The 17,634-nt window shown below is 39.6% G+C and overlaps 1 protein-coding gene across 1 annotated transcript in view; it reads left to right on the top strand.

Moving 5' to 3' along the window:
• Positions 1-7,129, top strand: part of cxxc4 (CXXC finger 4) — a 35,064-nt gene extending 27,935 nt beyond the window's left edge. Inside the window, exon 3 of the mRNA XM_079616104.1 lies at positions 6,248-7,129. Coding sequence (XP_079472230.1) covers positions 6,248-6,292 — 45 coding nt within the window. The 3' untranslated portion in view covers positions 6,293-7,129. The remainder of the gene's footprint in view (positions 1-6,247) is intronic.
• The last annotated feature ends 10,505 nt before the right edge of the window (positions 7,130-17,634 follow it).

The following is a 17,634-nucleotide window of genomic DNA, read 5'->3' as shown; positions in this document are numbered from 1 at the left end:
AGCATCGTAAATATCGTTACCATAAAAATACTGAAGGGTAAAATACTTACCATGCTTTGTTTAATAATTGCATGTGAGATGTACACACATTTGCTGAAATAAACAACATTTATTATGCATGATATTTATTCAAAATATGAGTTGGATTAATCGGCCTGGACAATATAACGGTCTATCACAATTCTAGGTTTTATATGTTGAGCAGTGAATGCATGTGAAATATGTTTACAGGTTTCACGGCAGAAACAGTCTGAGCATATGAGCTATTCTTGTGTTGGGCGCATAAGCCATGAAGGAAGGAAGAAGTGAAGGATTATTTATTTATTTCTGAAAGAACCTGTCAGAATTGCCTCCAAAGGATTGCAGTCATGAATGGTGGCCTGGTTCCCTAGTCCATACGTTAATAAATAATGGATATGTCAGGGCAACGTATGGGCTGTGCGTTATAATGAGCGTTCTGGAGCACATCAGCACACTGCCTGGACTGGTATTCATCTCGTGAAGAGACAAGGGTCTCAGCCACTGTCAGTGAACCCCCAACCCCCATTGTTTCCCCGTCAGCCTTCTATTTCTTAAACTTTACCCTCTTTTTTTTTTAACCCAACTTTCTAGCAATGTAGAGGACATTCCGACATATTTAAAAAAAAAAAAAAATAATAATAATAATAATATATATATAAAATACAGTAAAAACAGTAATACTGTGAAATATTATTAAATTAACTGGTTTCTGTTGTAATATATTTTAAAATGTAATTTATTCCTCTGATGGCAAAGCTGAATTTTAAGCATCCTTCTTATTATTAATGTTAAACACAGTTGTGCTGCTTAGTATTTTTTGTGGAAAATGTGATTTTTTTCCCTCCAGGATTCTTTAATGATTATGTCAGTGTGTCATGATTGGGCAAACCATCTCTCTAATCCAGGGCTGTTTTTGTCTTACTTCAGCTGATGTGTCTTTAATGTACGTCAGCGAGCGTGTTTCACTCTTAAACTCATCCACGTTGACAGCCCACTGCTGATTGAATTTGAGTCTCCGCAGCATCTGCCATTATCATCCTCATGGTCTTGAGTGGTTTATCTGTGGCCTCCACGAATCATCATATCAGGGCTGCTGGGGGTGGGGGAGAAGGGATGGGATTGGATAGGATGCGTGTATGTCTGTTTGATTCGTGAGACAGAGAAAAAATCGGTGTGCGTATTTTTACGTGAAAAATTTGCATGTGTTTCAGTGCATATATGTCTGTGTGTGTTTTTTTGCCATTTGATTAAGGTTTGATTATGAGTCAGCACTCATCTCTCCTCTCTTTCCTTCTACTTCTCACCTCAATCAGAGCAGGACATACACGGCCCATGTCATTAACTGCACCTGCCATCCCCAATCAGTGTCAATGGCTGTTAGGACCCCCACTGCATCCAGAACTCTCTTTCATTCAGCCTGCCTGATTTTGGCTCTGATGTGTCTTCCTTTTGTGAGGAGGACATAGGACTGTATTCTTTATTCAGAACATCTCAATCACATAAATACATCCATGCTGATTATTGAAGGCTTTAGGTAAGAATAGAGGTGCACTGATTTTGACATTTTGTCAGATACAAATAATTGATCATTATTTTATGTTATGTTATTATAAATAATAATTGATATGACAGCCAGGTCTCATTGTTCATATGTAGGTGTACGATATACGATGTATCTATGAAACAGATATGAAAACTTTTTGTACATATGGGTAGATGCTGAAATGTAGAATATGGATTTATTGGCAACATCTAAAACGTAAGCAGTATGTTTACAAATCCTGGTAAGGCTTTAGATTCCAGCCCATTGAGTACTGCGTAATTAAAGTGATTTTACAGTGTAACTTTCGGTAATTATAGCGTACCTATAAAGTACTTACATGTAAGTATAAGGGAACAATATGTACAATAACAATAACAAGCACCACTTTAGTTTATAGCACGAATTGTCACACTTACCCTGCAACTACATGGAACAAGAGGGTAACAAGCACCACTACATGAAACAGGAGTATCTTTCCCCAATATTTAAGCAAAAGTTGCAATAGTTTTAGTTTTTAGTGCACTTTTGTTAAAAAAATTACAGTATACATTTTTAGCATTTTAAATATATATTTTAGATAGGTTTTATCCGATTTCCCTTTTTATCCCCAAACCTAAACACAGCTACTTTTTTAGTGTGTGTGTGTGTGTGTGTGTGTGTGTGTGTGTGTGTGTGTGTGTGTGTGTGTGTGTGTGTGTGTGTGTGTGTGTGTGTGTGTGTGTGTGTGTGTGTGTGTGTGCGCGCACGCGCGCGGTGTGGTAAAAAAGAAAAGATGGCAATATCCAAAATCATTGTCCTTGTGGGGACATTTTCTGTCCCCATGAGGAAAACAACTTATAAATCATACAGAATTACAGTATATATTTTTTGAAAATGTAAAAATACATCTTGTTTTCTGTAATTGGTAGGTTTAGGGGTAGGTTTAGAGATAGAATATACAGATTGTTCAGTATAAAAATCATTTGTCCATGGAAATGTCCTCATAAAACATGGAAACCCAACAAGTTTGTGCATGTGTATACACACACACACACACACATTATAAAGAAAAATGGTAACACTTTACAATAAGGTTTTATATAGAATTTGTTAAAGCTACACTGTCTATTATTTTCTCCCATCTAGCGGTGAAATTGTATATGACTACCAACTGTATATTTCTTTCTAGCCCCTCCCATTCTGAGGGTGTTTAACTCCTACGGTGGCCTAAGGTAAACAATACTTTTTCATCATTGACGCGGAAAAGTTCTAGGAACGACGTCGTTATGCACAACCATGCTGTAGTTAACCAAGCAACTATAAAACTTAGAATTAACACAAATAGGCTGAAATACCTGTCGAGAAGAAAGCAGGCAACTTCAGCGTCCCTTTTAAAATCCTTGCTCTTCATTAACATCTTTCCATCTTGGAAAAGCCACTCCAATATTGACTTTGGTCTTGTTGATTTGCATGTCGCGTTGTCGTTTTAATTCTCTCTTTCGCTTCCTTGGCGACTCTGTTACATGTCCTCTAGAATAGACGTGATCCTCCATCTTCAACAGGCTTTCATATCTGCCGGCAGTCGCAAGTAATCTCCCCCTCGCATTTGTCACAGTGCCACTGAGTATAAAAGCGCGTAAGGCGAAGCTTGAATTTACAGGTATGTCCCTCTTTGGCTAATGTATTTTCAAGATGGAGGTGCAACATGGCTGCCGCCATTCGAGCGACTCGCTCATATTATTCTGAATGGCAGATTATACGCTTACGTTACGAAAATACCTGATTAGTTGGTGGAAGTAATTACACATGAATGAGCACATATAATATTGAAAGAAGTGATTTTTGCTAAGAATCAACTTAAAAAATTACACAGTGCAGCTTTAACTACATTAGGTAACATGAAATGAACTGCACTTCTAGAGAATTTATTAGTCTTTGTTAATGTTAATTTTAACATTGACTAATACATTATTAAAATCAAAAGTTGTATTTGTTAACATTAGTTCTTGCACAGAAGTAACATGAAGAAACTGTAAACAGCAGTATTTTTAACTAACACTTACTAAGATTAACAAATGCAGTATCAAATGCATTGCTCATGGTTAATACATTAACTAATGTAACAAATAAAACCTTGTTGAAAACTGTTGCCAGAAAAATATATCATAAAGACATGTTAGGTATGTTTAATCATAATAACTTATCCTAAAAATTGTAAAAGGCAGTTTTAAAGAAGTCCAACCGGTGATTGAGTGCTAACAGGTAACAAGTGTGAGAGTCTTTTCTGAGGTAGTAAATACAGATTGCTATATTAAAATTTAAACTGAAGTTCCAATGGAGAATCAGACTTTTGAGGGGGAAAAAGAGGAAAAAAGATAAGCTCTGATATTATCTGATTCTGGACCAATCAGACCAGTTTTACAAAATAGGCCTACTAATATTAGCTGACTTTAGAACAAATAGAATCCCTGTATTCTTGACAAAGGCTAAGCTTTGAATGCATGATGATATACATGTACCTGTATACCCATGTATTTGTCCTGACATCTTTTGATTGGAAATAAAACCTCAAAGTTACTTGCATGTCCCCGTTGTATCACTACCCCCCAATCTCCTGTTCTCTTCCCCCTCCCTCTCTCTGGGTGGTTTGATGGAGTGATTTTGATGGAGTGCGCAGGCGGGAGAGAGCCGTCGTTGAGCTGTGCTAATTGAGCTCTCTTTGTGCCTGGTCACAGCAGTGAGGCGAGGAGAGACGGCTGGAAGTGAATTTGAGCAGCACTCAGGAAGCCTCAACCAGATCAATAGTGCGAGACTTAACAAAACGCAGACATGCCGGCCACGCACATCAGGGTCATTACTGTCTACAGCGAGCCACATTTCCACTAGGGACTGATCAATGGGGGAATATAAGCCACAGCTTATTTCAGTGGTTTCTCATTCAAAAGAATATGGGTTTTTGTCTATATTATTTGTCTAAATTTTGTCTATAATATTGAGTATGTCTTTTTCAGAAAAATCTCAACACTGGGATTTTTTTTTTCTTTCTGTGTGGTTGGCAGTTATACAACATATATGTGAGAAGAGCATTACTCTACTTTGTCCCTGTCTCTTTCTGTTCCTCTCCTGCTCTTACTGAAGATATCATCCTCCTGCACCCTTGGGCTAGGATTTTGGATGATTTTTTGCTTTACCCCCTATGATTCAGAACATTCATTTAAATACTTTTTTGCTGCTCATCGTGAAAGATAGTTCTCCTTATTTTCTGACTGGACCTTTGAGGTTAAGGGAGCTCAGCTCCTTCAGAATAAGATCTGTGTTGGTCTAGCTAGTATCTTTATTACTCTTAAAGTAAGAGGTCACAAGTTCACATGTTATTTTTCATTAAGCACAACAAAGACTTGAATAACCAGAGTACAGTTTTTTTTTTTTGCATTGAGTGCAAACTGGAATGTAAAGTGTGAACATGAATGTCGAGTGCAAACGTAAGCAGTTTTGAGGAAAGTGTGGAGTTTCAATAATTCTGGAATGCCTTCAATGATCGATGCAGTTCTCGATTTCCCAGCAATGCACCCAGGTTTGAATACAATGTTACTTTATTATTTTACTGTTTACTGATTTTATTTATATTATAACTGTTCTTGTGTTTCTTGTCATTTTAATGTATTTGTGGTCATTATTATTGATTTAGATGTTATCATTATTATTAGCATTACTATTATTTTTCAGTTTGTCACCCTTTATAGTGGTTAGTATGTTAAATGTTGAAGTCCATGCACATCTGAATAGGAAAAATGGCATGCTCATGCACTCTGAAAGCAAGTAATTGTGATGAAGTGAAACCAGGTTTTAAATGTTGAATGAAACAACTCTAACCTTTTGTCATTACATTTGGTCGTGTCTCGCCACTTGCTTGCGGGATGAATGTCCTTGTACTGATTAATGATGTTTATTTTTTGTGAATAAAAACCATAAAATCAACCACCAATAAAACTTAAACCATTTTAGGCCTTGAACATCTTTTAAAATATCTATTTGAAACTGTTTGAAAGGTTCTTTTGACACTCATACAAATACATATTTTGATTTATGCTACATTCTTTTGTCTATTAAAATCTGTTGAATGCTCCATTGCTTTGAGCTTTTAAGCTTATATGTCCATTATCCTAGACCACTGGCTAAAATTTTGGCTCAAATTATTTGTTTGTTTGTTTGTTTATTTTTGTATGTAGTTAGGTAATTAGACACATCATAGATTACGAGAGAACCAAACAGTACTCTCTGGACATGAAATAGAAAAGAAAAAGGGAACATTTTTGAACATGTGTGACATACTGTAAATCACATAATTACTAAATTAATTAAATAAACAAAGGGAAGTGTGGTTAATTTTGCAGTTGTGGAGGGAATCTAAAAATAAATTTGAAATGTATTTGTTACTGTATGCCTTGTTTTGAGAAAGAAATTGATATGTTCATATGAATACTCAAACAGGAGACATCAGGATAAAAACCTAACAAGATGTAGGATTCATTGTCTTCTTTTATGTCAGTTGCAGATTGAATAAGCTAATAAGCTAAGAGACTTATTTGACTTTTGACTTTCTGGTAAACATTTGGATTAATGTAGCAATAGGGTGAAATGTAACAATATTTAATGCATTAACTAATGTGGGCCTGATCTACTTTCCTTTTGTGTTTTCTCTAGAGAACACCGGTAAACAACGGAGAAGCATTTCGATGGTTCTTTTAGGACTCTGAACCAAGTGACATCATATGCAGTGGTCACAGACTTTCTACTAAAGGAACTTGCAGGGCAACAGTGACCCAAAATGAAACCCAGACTGTGGATGACAGAGCATGAGAGAGGGTGAAAAAACAAAACAAAAAAACCTTTGTAATTTTATTTCCTGTGTAATTAATATTGTAATTATGGCAGCATCATAATGCATATTTTTCAGTGTCTATCAATGTGTCTCAGTGTCTTGGCTGTGCAAGTTGCAGCCATTCTTGTAAAGAACTGAGTAGACAATCATTACAAACAGGAGAAAATAATGTCAACCGATGGGCTATTGGCCAAAGGGATCACAAACCTCTTTAAAACACAACATAAATCTTTAGATCTGGAGCAATAATCATAAAGGTGATTGTTCTTTGCCATCATATTCCAGCTTTCTCTGGAACGATCTTAAGAATACCTCTTTTCACCTAAACCAGTTTGAGAGGACACGTTGTGACCTCTGTTATTAATGTGATGTTTTGTAATTGACACACTATGTACGAACAGTAAACAAAAGCCAGTTTCTTTATTTTCAGCTGTGTTGATTTTGTGTGGCATATTGCAGTGCAGGGCACATTATCTTGTTGCCATGGCATACTTTTAAAAGTCTGGTAAGACTGAGAGAAGGTGTTTTAAGGTTGTTTGTATAGTCTCTCAAAGTTCGATTGCATTCCACTTAGTTTTTTTTTTGGTTGAAACTGTTTAAAAACCTGCCTAAAGGTAGGTAGAGAACCAGTAAAGAACTTTTGTGAACATCACAGTAAGATTTGTGACTTGAATTTTTAATTCTCCCAACACAGTAAATTACACATTCCGAAATGAATTATCCAATAAGTTGCTCATTGTCTTTACCCTAATGTTGCATGTGTAAATGTGTTTTTAATTAAAAAATTTGTATATTGTTGTTGTGATGCTTTTACGTGTTAAAACAATAAAGGAAACAAAAAAAGTGTGATAAACGTAATTTGATGCCAGGAAACATTAACATTTTTAATTATTTTTTAATCACACATGTGCGGTTAAATATCATTTGTATATATTTATTGTCTTTCTCTTATCCTATTACAAGCATACATTTCCTGTGTCTCTGTGTACATAATTGTAATGCAAACCCTCACAGGTGATACAAAGTGGGAAGAAAACAGGCATTGGCATTGTCATCTTCCCCTGGAATGCAAAAATGTCACATGGAAAAGAGAGTGGCTCCCAGAGGCGTTAAGCTTTAAAGAGAGACTGAAATCCCATGTGGTTTGTAATGCTTGCAAAGGGTGGGTTTTGGGGGAATGGTTTGGGTGTATGGAATACTGAAGTTTGATGGGTAGACGAGTGTTTGGGTAAATCAAGCTTTGGATATTGTGATGTTGGAATCATATTTCAATGGTTGGAAAAGGGAAAGAACAACTTTTTTTTGATGGGAAGATTGAAGGGAAACAATTTATTGCAAATTCAACATTATCAATAAATATACACTAACACCTGGTTTCAAACTAGCTAGCCTCTACTGGAAACTACAACTACAACTGGCAAAATATAGGCTACAACAACTCATATACAAGCTGAATAAACCAAATCAACCCATGGAAAAACATGCATGTGGCGACATTTATGCAATATAACATTACGGTGCTTCTTGCAAATTTCAGGACACTTTCAAAGTGAAATGTCCAGTGAGTGTCACTAAAAGCACATTCAGTTTCATCTGAAATAGATGAATGTGAATTTGGCAATGTTTTGTTACGTTGGTTGTTGTACATATCGTGAAGGTTCGGAAATGAAATGTCCAGCGAATGGCACGGACAGGTTCATATTGACAATGTTCTATTGCGTTTGAAATTAACGTACACCTCCACTTAGCTCTACCTTATTGAAAGTGTTAACAAAAGCAAATGTGAGATTAAACATATATTTTTCTGAAGTAATGATGGCATTTTAGTTTGCTTCTACAGGTCTTGATATCTCTTTTATTGTGACAAATGTTTTCACAGGATTCATACCCAAACATTAAGATTTCACAAATGCAATGCTGTACCAGGTGAGCAACCGAACAAGTTTACTACATCATAACAATTAACACATATTAAGCTATATGTGATGCAAATGTCAAAATGTATTAGTATGCAAATCATGCAGTGTTTTGAGATCATAGAATTGTGAAAGGAACAGCATGAAAATAAATCTTTATTATTCTATAATCTTCATATCATTCATAATATGTGTGAAAATAAATAAAACGTCTCAGGTTACGTATGTAACCCTGGTTCCCTGACAAGGAACAAGACGCTGCATCGAGACGTGGTGGGAACGCCCCTGCATGATTGCGTCGTGAAGCACGTGTATAATCAGTCCAATGGAGAGACGAGACGTCATAGACGGGTGACGTCATCGACCAGGAAACTATAAAGCACACCTGAAAACAGGCCGCGCTAGCTTCTGAAAAGCCGAAGCAAGTCGATCACAGGAATGCAGGGATTATGGCAGGGCGACGCATATGGAATTATTTTTGTGCCAATAAAAATGAACGTAACTTTTCAAGAAACTGATGAAAATATCAATTGAAACTGAAAAAAATATCTTTGAAACTGAAAAAGAATAAATCGCGGGCACATTTTTTTACTTCGTTTTTAATACACTGCATGTTTTGCTAACTATTTCTCATATTTCTTTCGCTGATCTGAACTTACAAATGCGCTTCCAGAGTTTTCATTTACGCTTCTGAAGTTTTCGTTTACGCTCCCTGAGTTTTCGTTCGCAGTTCAGACACACAGGTCTCGTGGGGGCGGGGCTAGTAGCAGTGTGTTCTCATTGGCTACTGAGTTTTTGATTGACAGCTTCTTGACCTGGAAGTGAAGACGTCAGTGTTGTGTTTACATGTGTGGATGTGAGCGTCTGAAAGCGCAGCTTTCTATTTCATTTTACTGATATTAAGTTATGTTTTTATTTTATTTTATCTGTATTTACCTGCTGCTAGCCTACTACTTAACCGACAGAAGCTTTTAGGAGCGAGATCTATTCAGGTGTAATTGTACATTAAAGTACTGTATATAATACTGGAAATATTGTATAGTCTCCAATGTTTTCGGAGAATATTTAATTCCTGATGATTCTTTTGCATGTTAGGCACTGATTAGGTTGAGCTGTTACAATTTAAAGAGAATACTGGCATACAGTACGTGTGATATATTCAGTCGTCAAGAAAGTTTCACTTTAACCTGGTAATCAAGGTTGGCAACCATGGCCATCACATTACTCATTGTTAGCATATGCATTTACACCATCAAAATTAATGATCACTTAAAGGGTTAGTTCACCCAAAAATGAAAATAATGTAATTAATGACTCACCCTCATGTCGTTCTAAGCCCGTAAGACCTCCGTTCATCTTCGGAACACAGTTTAAGATATTTTAGATTTAGTCCGAGAGATTTCTGTCCCTCCATTGAAGCTGTATATACATTATACTGTCCATGTCCATAAAGGTAATATAAACATCATCACAGTAGTCCATGTGACATCAGTGGGTTAGTTAGAAGTTTTTGAAGCATCAAAAATACTTTTTGGTCCAAAAATAACACAAAATAAGACTTTATTCAGCATTGTATTCTCTCCCGGGTCTGTTGTGAATCTGCGTTCAGGACTCCGCAGTGACGCTGCTGACGTAAGACGCTGATGACGTGTTATCTGGTGCGCCCGAGCTTCGTTTACAGTCTGAGGAAGACGCACGCTATATTCAAGCTATTCTACATTGTTTGCGTCGATATCATTTTTTTAATGGTGCGTAAATGTGCATGTCGCGGATGAGACACTTTTACAGCGTGCGTTTCCCTCAGTCTATAAATGAAGCTCGGGCGCACCAGATAACACGTCATCAGCGTCTTACGCCATCAGCGTAACTGTGAAGGATTGACAACAGACCCGGGAGAGAATACAATGCTGAATAAAGTCTTATTTTGTGTTATTTTTGGACCAAAAAGTATTTTCGATGCTTCAAAAACTTCTAACTAACCCACTGATGTCACATGGACTACTTTGATGATGTTTATATTACCTTTATGGACATGGACAGTATACTGTATATACAGCTTCAATGGAGGGACAGAAATCTCTCGGACTAAATCTAAAATATCTTAAACTGTGTTCCGAAGATAAGGGTGAGTCATTAATGACATTATTTTCATTTTTGGGTGAACTAACCCTTTAAAGGATTAGTTCACTTTTAAAATGAAAATTCTGTCATCATATACTCAACCTTAAGTTGTTTCAAACCTGTATGAATTTCTTTCCTCTGCTGAACACAAAGGAAGATATTTAGAAGAATGTCAGTAACCAGACAGTTTTTGGTTCCCATTGACTTCCATAGTATTTTTTTCCCTACTATGGAAGTCAATGGGAACCAAAAACTGTTTGGTTACTGACATTCTTCTAAATATCTTCCTTTGTGTTCAGCAGAGGAAAGAAATTCATACAGGTTTGAAACAACTTAAGGTTGAGTATATGATGACAGAATTTTCACTTTAAAAGTGAACTAATCCTTTAAATAAGAGGAATTTAAACAATATGAAAATTGCAATCGTGGCCTGCTGTCAGATGATACAGACCTCAAAGAGCATTTCATATTTCACACAAATAATGTTCTTGTTGCCATTTTTTTGTTTTGTTATTTAATTTAGTTAATATCTTCTAACATTTAAAATTGTAAATTAAAATTTTTAACAATCATCAACAATTTAAATTGTGACTTATACAACCAGTTAAATTAATGTAATTAAAAATAGGAATTCAAATAAATGTACATTCTTTACTGTCACTATGGCATATACACAAGTATCAAAGTGAAAGTCTTGGATGCAATAATGTTGTGACAGGAAAGACCAGAATCCACAAAACATCACCTGCATACTATACATGTAATGCACAGTATTCTCATGATATATAGGCTATTACAATACAAAATGCACAATTCTAAATACAGAATACATATTTACAATTCATATACATTTTAAATGATGCTAGGATCCTTTGAACAGTTCCTGTTACAGTAAAAGTAAAGCAGTGACTGGGTGGGCACAAGGATAGTCCACCCAAAACATGAGAATTCTCTCATCATTTACTCACCTTCATGCCGTCCCAGATGTGTATGACTTTCTTTCTTCACATAAACATAAACAAAGATTTTTAAGGAAATAATCCATCTCTGTGAGTCCATATAATACAAGTGGATTGTAATTCATGTACGTGTGACAGTTGGTCGGAAGTGATTTTTAATAGGCCTAGTTAAAACAGTTTACATTATTAGTATTTTTCTTATCTAGCCTATTGTTTCACTCCAGAAGGCATTGGTTCATCACTGAGGTCGGATGGACATCACGGTCACTGTGTGTGGTTCCCTTTCAAGGGAACTCGAGCTGCGTTGAGACGCGGTGGGAACGCCTTGCGTGATTGCGTCGTGAAGCACATCTAAAATCAGTCCAATGGAAACGGGAGACGTCATGGGCGGGTGACGTCACCGACCAGGAAGCTATAAAGCACTCCCGCGATCAGAGAACACTAGCTTTGTTGCCTTCAGCAAGCGCTCTCTGTCTGTCCATGTCTATTTATTGTTGTCTGTCTCAGTATCTAGATATATATTATGAAGAAACAAGAATTCAAAACGTTGTGTTGTTCCCTACCCTCGTGTTATCTCGGTTGTTGGGGACGCGCATCAGCTTTGCGTTGCTTGTTTGGGAGTAGAGCATACCCAGTCAGTTCTCGAGGGGGCTGACTGAGTTGCGAGAGGTTGTCTGTTAATCACCTCGCTCCCGCCGGGCATTCTTCGAGGAGGACGATTCGGTGCGCGCTTCCCGAGGCGCGAGTCCCGCTGCTGCCGAGGCACAACGGCGACGCGCATCTTGGGGAGCGCAAATGGATCTAACAGCGAGGTTTGAGACGGGCGCGCCCTATCTCTGCCTTCACGTGTTAAATCCAGTGGCTTATCTCGGGGAGAAGCACGCGCTGCGTTTTCTTTTCCCCGCGATGAGACTCTCGTGCTGCGATCTCCAGTTCCGAGGAATTGGTGATCGTTAGTGTTTAAAAACAATATATGTGTATAGCCTATCTATATATATATATATATATATATATGAATAAAGCAGATGTGTGTGAGTTTTCAATGAATAAATAAATAAGTCAGCTCATAACTCTGTTGTATAAAGAGGAGCTTATAAAAGGAGGTTTTATTTTGTGCTGATTGCTAAGTTAAATGTTTTCTGGCCAACTGAACATTATGAGAGTGAGAATATAATTAAATCTCTATATCTCAGCCTCCTCGTCGGGGATTGCCGTTTTTTCCTATCTCTACACTGAGGAGTTGAGATCGTGGAATAAACCGGTTTCTATTTTATGTGTTTATCCCCAAAACTTCTACTAAAGTAATGTTTTGAGTATTAAATGTCATAGTATGACAGTGCCTCTGGTTAAAGAGACGCTTACTAGCTATCTCTCTCCCGAGTCGGCGTCATCATTTCCCCGACGTTATCCACCAGCCATCATAAATAATAGATAAATATTATTAGGCAGCATTGGTGGGTAAACTATATAAGGACATGGTTGTATGTGAGGGGCGACTCTCTGAGGAGGGTCGCAGCGCTGCCAGTTCGGTTGTTTTCCTGCTGGTGGCCACGGAGTGATATATATATATATATATATATATATATATATAAGTTTTTCTGATGTAAAGAAAAATAAAGGAAAAAATAAATAAAAATAAACTAATAATTATATATATATGTCTGTTCTCTGAACGCTTCGCTTTCAACAAAATGAAGATATATTCTATCCAGCGGTGTTCCAGAGGTGTCTTCCTCACCGATCTAATGTTCCTGAGACTGCTGGGCGGGAGCAGTCTCAGCCTACTAAAGCTCCTCGCAGCTTAAAGTGCTGCAATTTAGAGCGTCGCCATTCGGGCTCATCCACAATCGAGAGGGACCTGGGTGGCGGTCGCTGTCTAGCCAGTTAGAGATATGCAAGATCTGAGAACTGTTTTATCTCTAATTTAGCTTGGAAGAAGAAGCCCTGACGCCGAGGCTGCAGGCTTCTGAGGGTGGTCCCCTCCGGGGTAGGGACGGTTTTGAGAAATCGTTTCTCCTCGGCGCCCTCTGGGGTGCGACTCTCTGAGGAGGGTCGCAACGCTGCCAGTTCGGTTCTCCTGCCGGTTCACCGTTTCAGGACACCGAGGTGTCAGCGTCCCCAAACGATCCTCCGAGGAGGGTCGTAGAGCAGTCAGTTCGGTTTCCCTGCCGGTTCGCCGTTTCAGGGCACCGAGGTGCCTGCTCTTTCCAACGATCCTCCGAGGAAGGTCGTTGGAGCTAAGATAGTTAGAGGTAGGCAAGATCTGAGGACTGACGTTATCTCTAATAAAACTTAGACAAGAAGTCCTGACGCTGAGGCTATCAGGCTTCTGAAGGTTCCTCCGGGGCAGGGACGGTTTTGAGAAATCGCTTCTCCTCGGCGACCTCTGGGGTGCGACTCTTTGAGGAGGGTCGCAGCGCTGCCAGTTCGGTTGTTCCCTGCCGGTCCTCCGTTCAGGGCACCGAGGTGTCAGCGTCCCCAAACGATCCTCCGAGGAGGGTCGTAGAACGGTCAGTTCGGTTGTTCCCTGCCGGTTCGCCGCTTCAGGGCACTGAAGTGACTGTTCAACCAAATCCAGAGGCCAGTCTCGAGAGACTGGTGCCCTTAGCAGAATTTCTGGCAGCGTGGAAACTACTGCCACATATTTCTCAGTGGGTCCTGCACACTATAGAAAAGGGTTCAGAATTCAGTTCGGTTCTCGTCCGCCCAGATTTCTAGGGGTCCTCCCCACAGTGGTGGACCTCGAGCAGGCTCTGGTTATGGAGCAGGAAGTGCTGACACTTTTGCAAAAAGGAGCTATAGAAGGGGTTCCTCCTCCCAGCAGACAGTCAGGGTTTTATAGCCGCTACTTCATTGTTCCGAATGAGGATGAGGGGTTGCGTCCTATTCTAGACCTGCGTCAATTAAACGGCAGGTTTCAGAATCTCATGTTCATAGTATGCTTACGCTAATATGATTGTGTCACAGATTCAGCCCGAGGACTGGTCTGTCACAATAGACGTGAAGGACGCTTATCTATCCATCCTCATCACAGGAGGTTCCTGAGGTTTGCTTTCGGGGGCGAAGCATACCAATATCGGGTTCTTCCGTGCGGCCTAGGTTTATCACCCCACACCTTTACAATATGCGTGGATGCAGCTCTGGCTCCTCTGAGACTCCAGCGCATTTGCGTATTATACTATCGACGATTGGTTGATCCTAGCTCAATTTGAGCAGATAGCAGTTCGGCATCGAGATGTCGTTCTGTCTCATTTAAGATGTTGGGGTTGCGACTCAACGCCAAGAAGAGTGTGCTCCTCCCAGCTCAGAGGACCACTTTTCCAGGTGTTATAAATGATTCGCCGTAAATGGGGTAAAACTAGGCCAGTCACTCACTGTGGAACAGTTTCAGACTGTTGGGTCTTGTGGCAGCTGCGTCCAACGTAATTACTTTTGGCCTTCTGTACATGAGACCCCTGCAGTGGTGGCTCAGGACCAAGGGGTTTTCTCCGAGGGGAAATCCGTTTTCGCATGATCAAGGTCACGCGGCTATGCCTACGTGCCTCGGTCATGTGAAAGAACCTTGGTTTCTCGCCCAGGCCCAGTGTTGGGGGCTTCTTGTTGACGCTTATGCTATAGACGGATGCTTCCCTCACAAGTGGGGGGTGATCATGAGTGGTCATTCGGCGAAGGGTCTTTGGCAGGACCATCTCCTTTTGGCACATAATTGGCTAGAAGTGATGGCGGTATTCCGAGAATCTCAATACTTCCTGTCAGAACCGAGAGGTCACCATGTGCCTGTCCTCCCGGACAACACACTGATGGTCTCGTATATCAGAGCAGATATCCTGTTGAGGCAGGGGCTGAGGCCCGGGGAATGGAGACTTCACCCCGAGGTGGTGGAGCTTCTTTGGCAGAACTTCGGTTAAAACTTTGCCTTTGTGGTTATCCCTGACGCATCCAGCTCCGCTTGGACTGGATGCGATGTATTAGGTGTGGTCGAGGCTACACCTGTACGCATTTCCCGATATCTCTGCTCCCGGGAGTTACCCTCATCTGGAGTCATGGATACAGTGGGCTCGGCCTCTGAGGGGGCCCAGCTCATAGATTCAGGTCTCTCGACTGAGGTCGTGGAGACCTTACTCCAGTCTAGAGCTCCCTCCACGAGAAGACTGAAAATTGAAATGTAAACTGTTCTCTGCCTGGTGTGCAGAACACCTTCTGAATCTTGCTATCTGCCCTATGGTACAGTACTTGATTTCTGCAATGTATGTTTCTTTGCTGGGTTATCTCTGAGGAGAGATCCTTATTTCATCTTCTCCGTGGTACATGAGGCTGAGGCCTGCATGTACTTGGATTTGCACCTGGTATGGTGGTAGTCTTTCTTCACCCCAGGCCGGGTTGTATTCCTAGGTCCCTACTCAATTTGCGGGTCATTTGTGCTGCAGGCCTTCTGTCCTCCACCTTAATCAGGAAAAGCTAAGACAGATATTGAGCAAGCGAGTAGTTGAGGCTATCTCACTTGCTTATGTAGCGGCTGGACAGCCTTCACCTTTGGCTGTCCGGGCCCACTCTACTAGGAGTATGGCTTTAAATTCAGGAGTTTCTCTCCACGACATCTGTAATGCGGCAGGATGTCCTTACCGCATACAGTTGTCTATTTTTTATGACTTGGACCTAGACTCCACTCCAGGGTCTAGGGGGCTTGTTTCTAGTGTGCGCATGGTCTTCATACAGTACAGGCATTTGTCATATGGCGTCGTGGGTATAGGGTTCCCACCGCGTCTCAACGCAGCTCGAGTTCCCTTGAAAGGGAACGTCTCAGGTTACGTATGTAACCCTGGTTCCCTGAGAGGGAACGAGACGCTGCGTTGCTTTGCCATACTCCCTGCATACCTGTGATCATCTTGCTTCAGGCTTTTTCAAAGCTAGTGTTCTCTGATCGCGGGAGTGCTTTATAGCTTCCTGGTCGGTGACGTCACCCGCCCATGACGTCTCCCGTTTCCATTGGACTGATTTTAGATGTGCTTCACGACGCAATCACGCAAGGCGTTCCCACCGCGTCTCAACGCAGCGTCTCGTTCCCTCTCAGGGAACCAGGGTTACATACGTAACCTGAGACGTTTTCAAAGCATCTTTAGGACTCGCAGAGATGGATTACATTCCTTAAAATCTTAATTCGTGTTTTTCTGTAGAAAGAAAGTAAACTGCATCTGGGACAGCATGAGGGTGAGGAAAATAAGTGAGAATTGTATTTTTGGGTGAACTATCCCCTTAACATTCATATGCGGTTAGTATGCTAATCCATGATCAGCATAGACTAATATGAATAAAGTGCAACCTCTTGTGTACTTGCGAACTGTGTTTGTTTTGATCTAGAGGAAATAAAAATATTTGCTAGATAAAAATAAAATAAATCAGGTGTCTGAAGATCAAGATTCCACTCATTAAAATGTGATGTGTCTGAACAAAGTAAGACTCTTGTCTGATGTGGACAGTGGATCTCTGACTGGCACTATCACTCCATCCTCTGTGTCAGCAGCAGAATTCTGTCTATGGAATAGTTGTCTATGGAAAATGAGAAAGGAAACGTATTATAATCTAACAATACAAACTGCTTTGAACTCCCACATACAGTAACAAGTTGAAGACTTAAAATATTTATTTCAAACAAATTATCTAAATATTTTAAGGGATTTTACAGTACTAAATATGTACATCTGAGTCATGCACCATTTATCATCTGTAATACTGTTGTGTAACCAGTAGATGGCTGTATAGCCCTATATATAAACATATCCATGGCTATGTATTCCCTAGTTGCTGGATGTTTTCAGTCATAATTACTTGCATGTATTAGGTTTTGAATTTGGACATATATTTATTATTAAAGAGTATTAAAGATTTTAAAAAAACTATCAGAAATGTTAATTTGAAGTGCAACACAGTAGCCTACAGATACTGTACAGTACTCTAGCCCAATGTTATTTGGGGTGGCTGGGGGGAAATATGATCTAATCGAAGCAAATATGATCTAATCAAAGACTGTAATATGTAGATAAACAAGTCATGTAATGATTGGGCTAACAGTTAAATCAAGACAACACTGTATAATGTTATCAACACTGTGTAATGTTATGGGCTCACTGAGCTCTAAAATGCCTCACCACCTGAAAAAGCAAGTACTGTATTATGAATAGTATTATTAAGTATTGTATAAAAAAAGTAAAAAAC

This window comes from Phoxinus phoxinus (genome assembly GCF_949152265.1).
Source record: "Phoxinus phoxinus genome assembly, chromosome: 6".
Lineage (NCBI taxonomy): Eukaryota > Metazoa > Chordata > Actinopteri > Cypriniformes > Leuciscidae > Phoxinus > Phoxinus phoxinus.
Note: the sequence above shows the minus strand (reverse complement) of the source record. Positions and strands in the feature narration are given on the sequence as shown.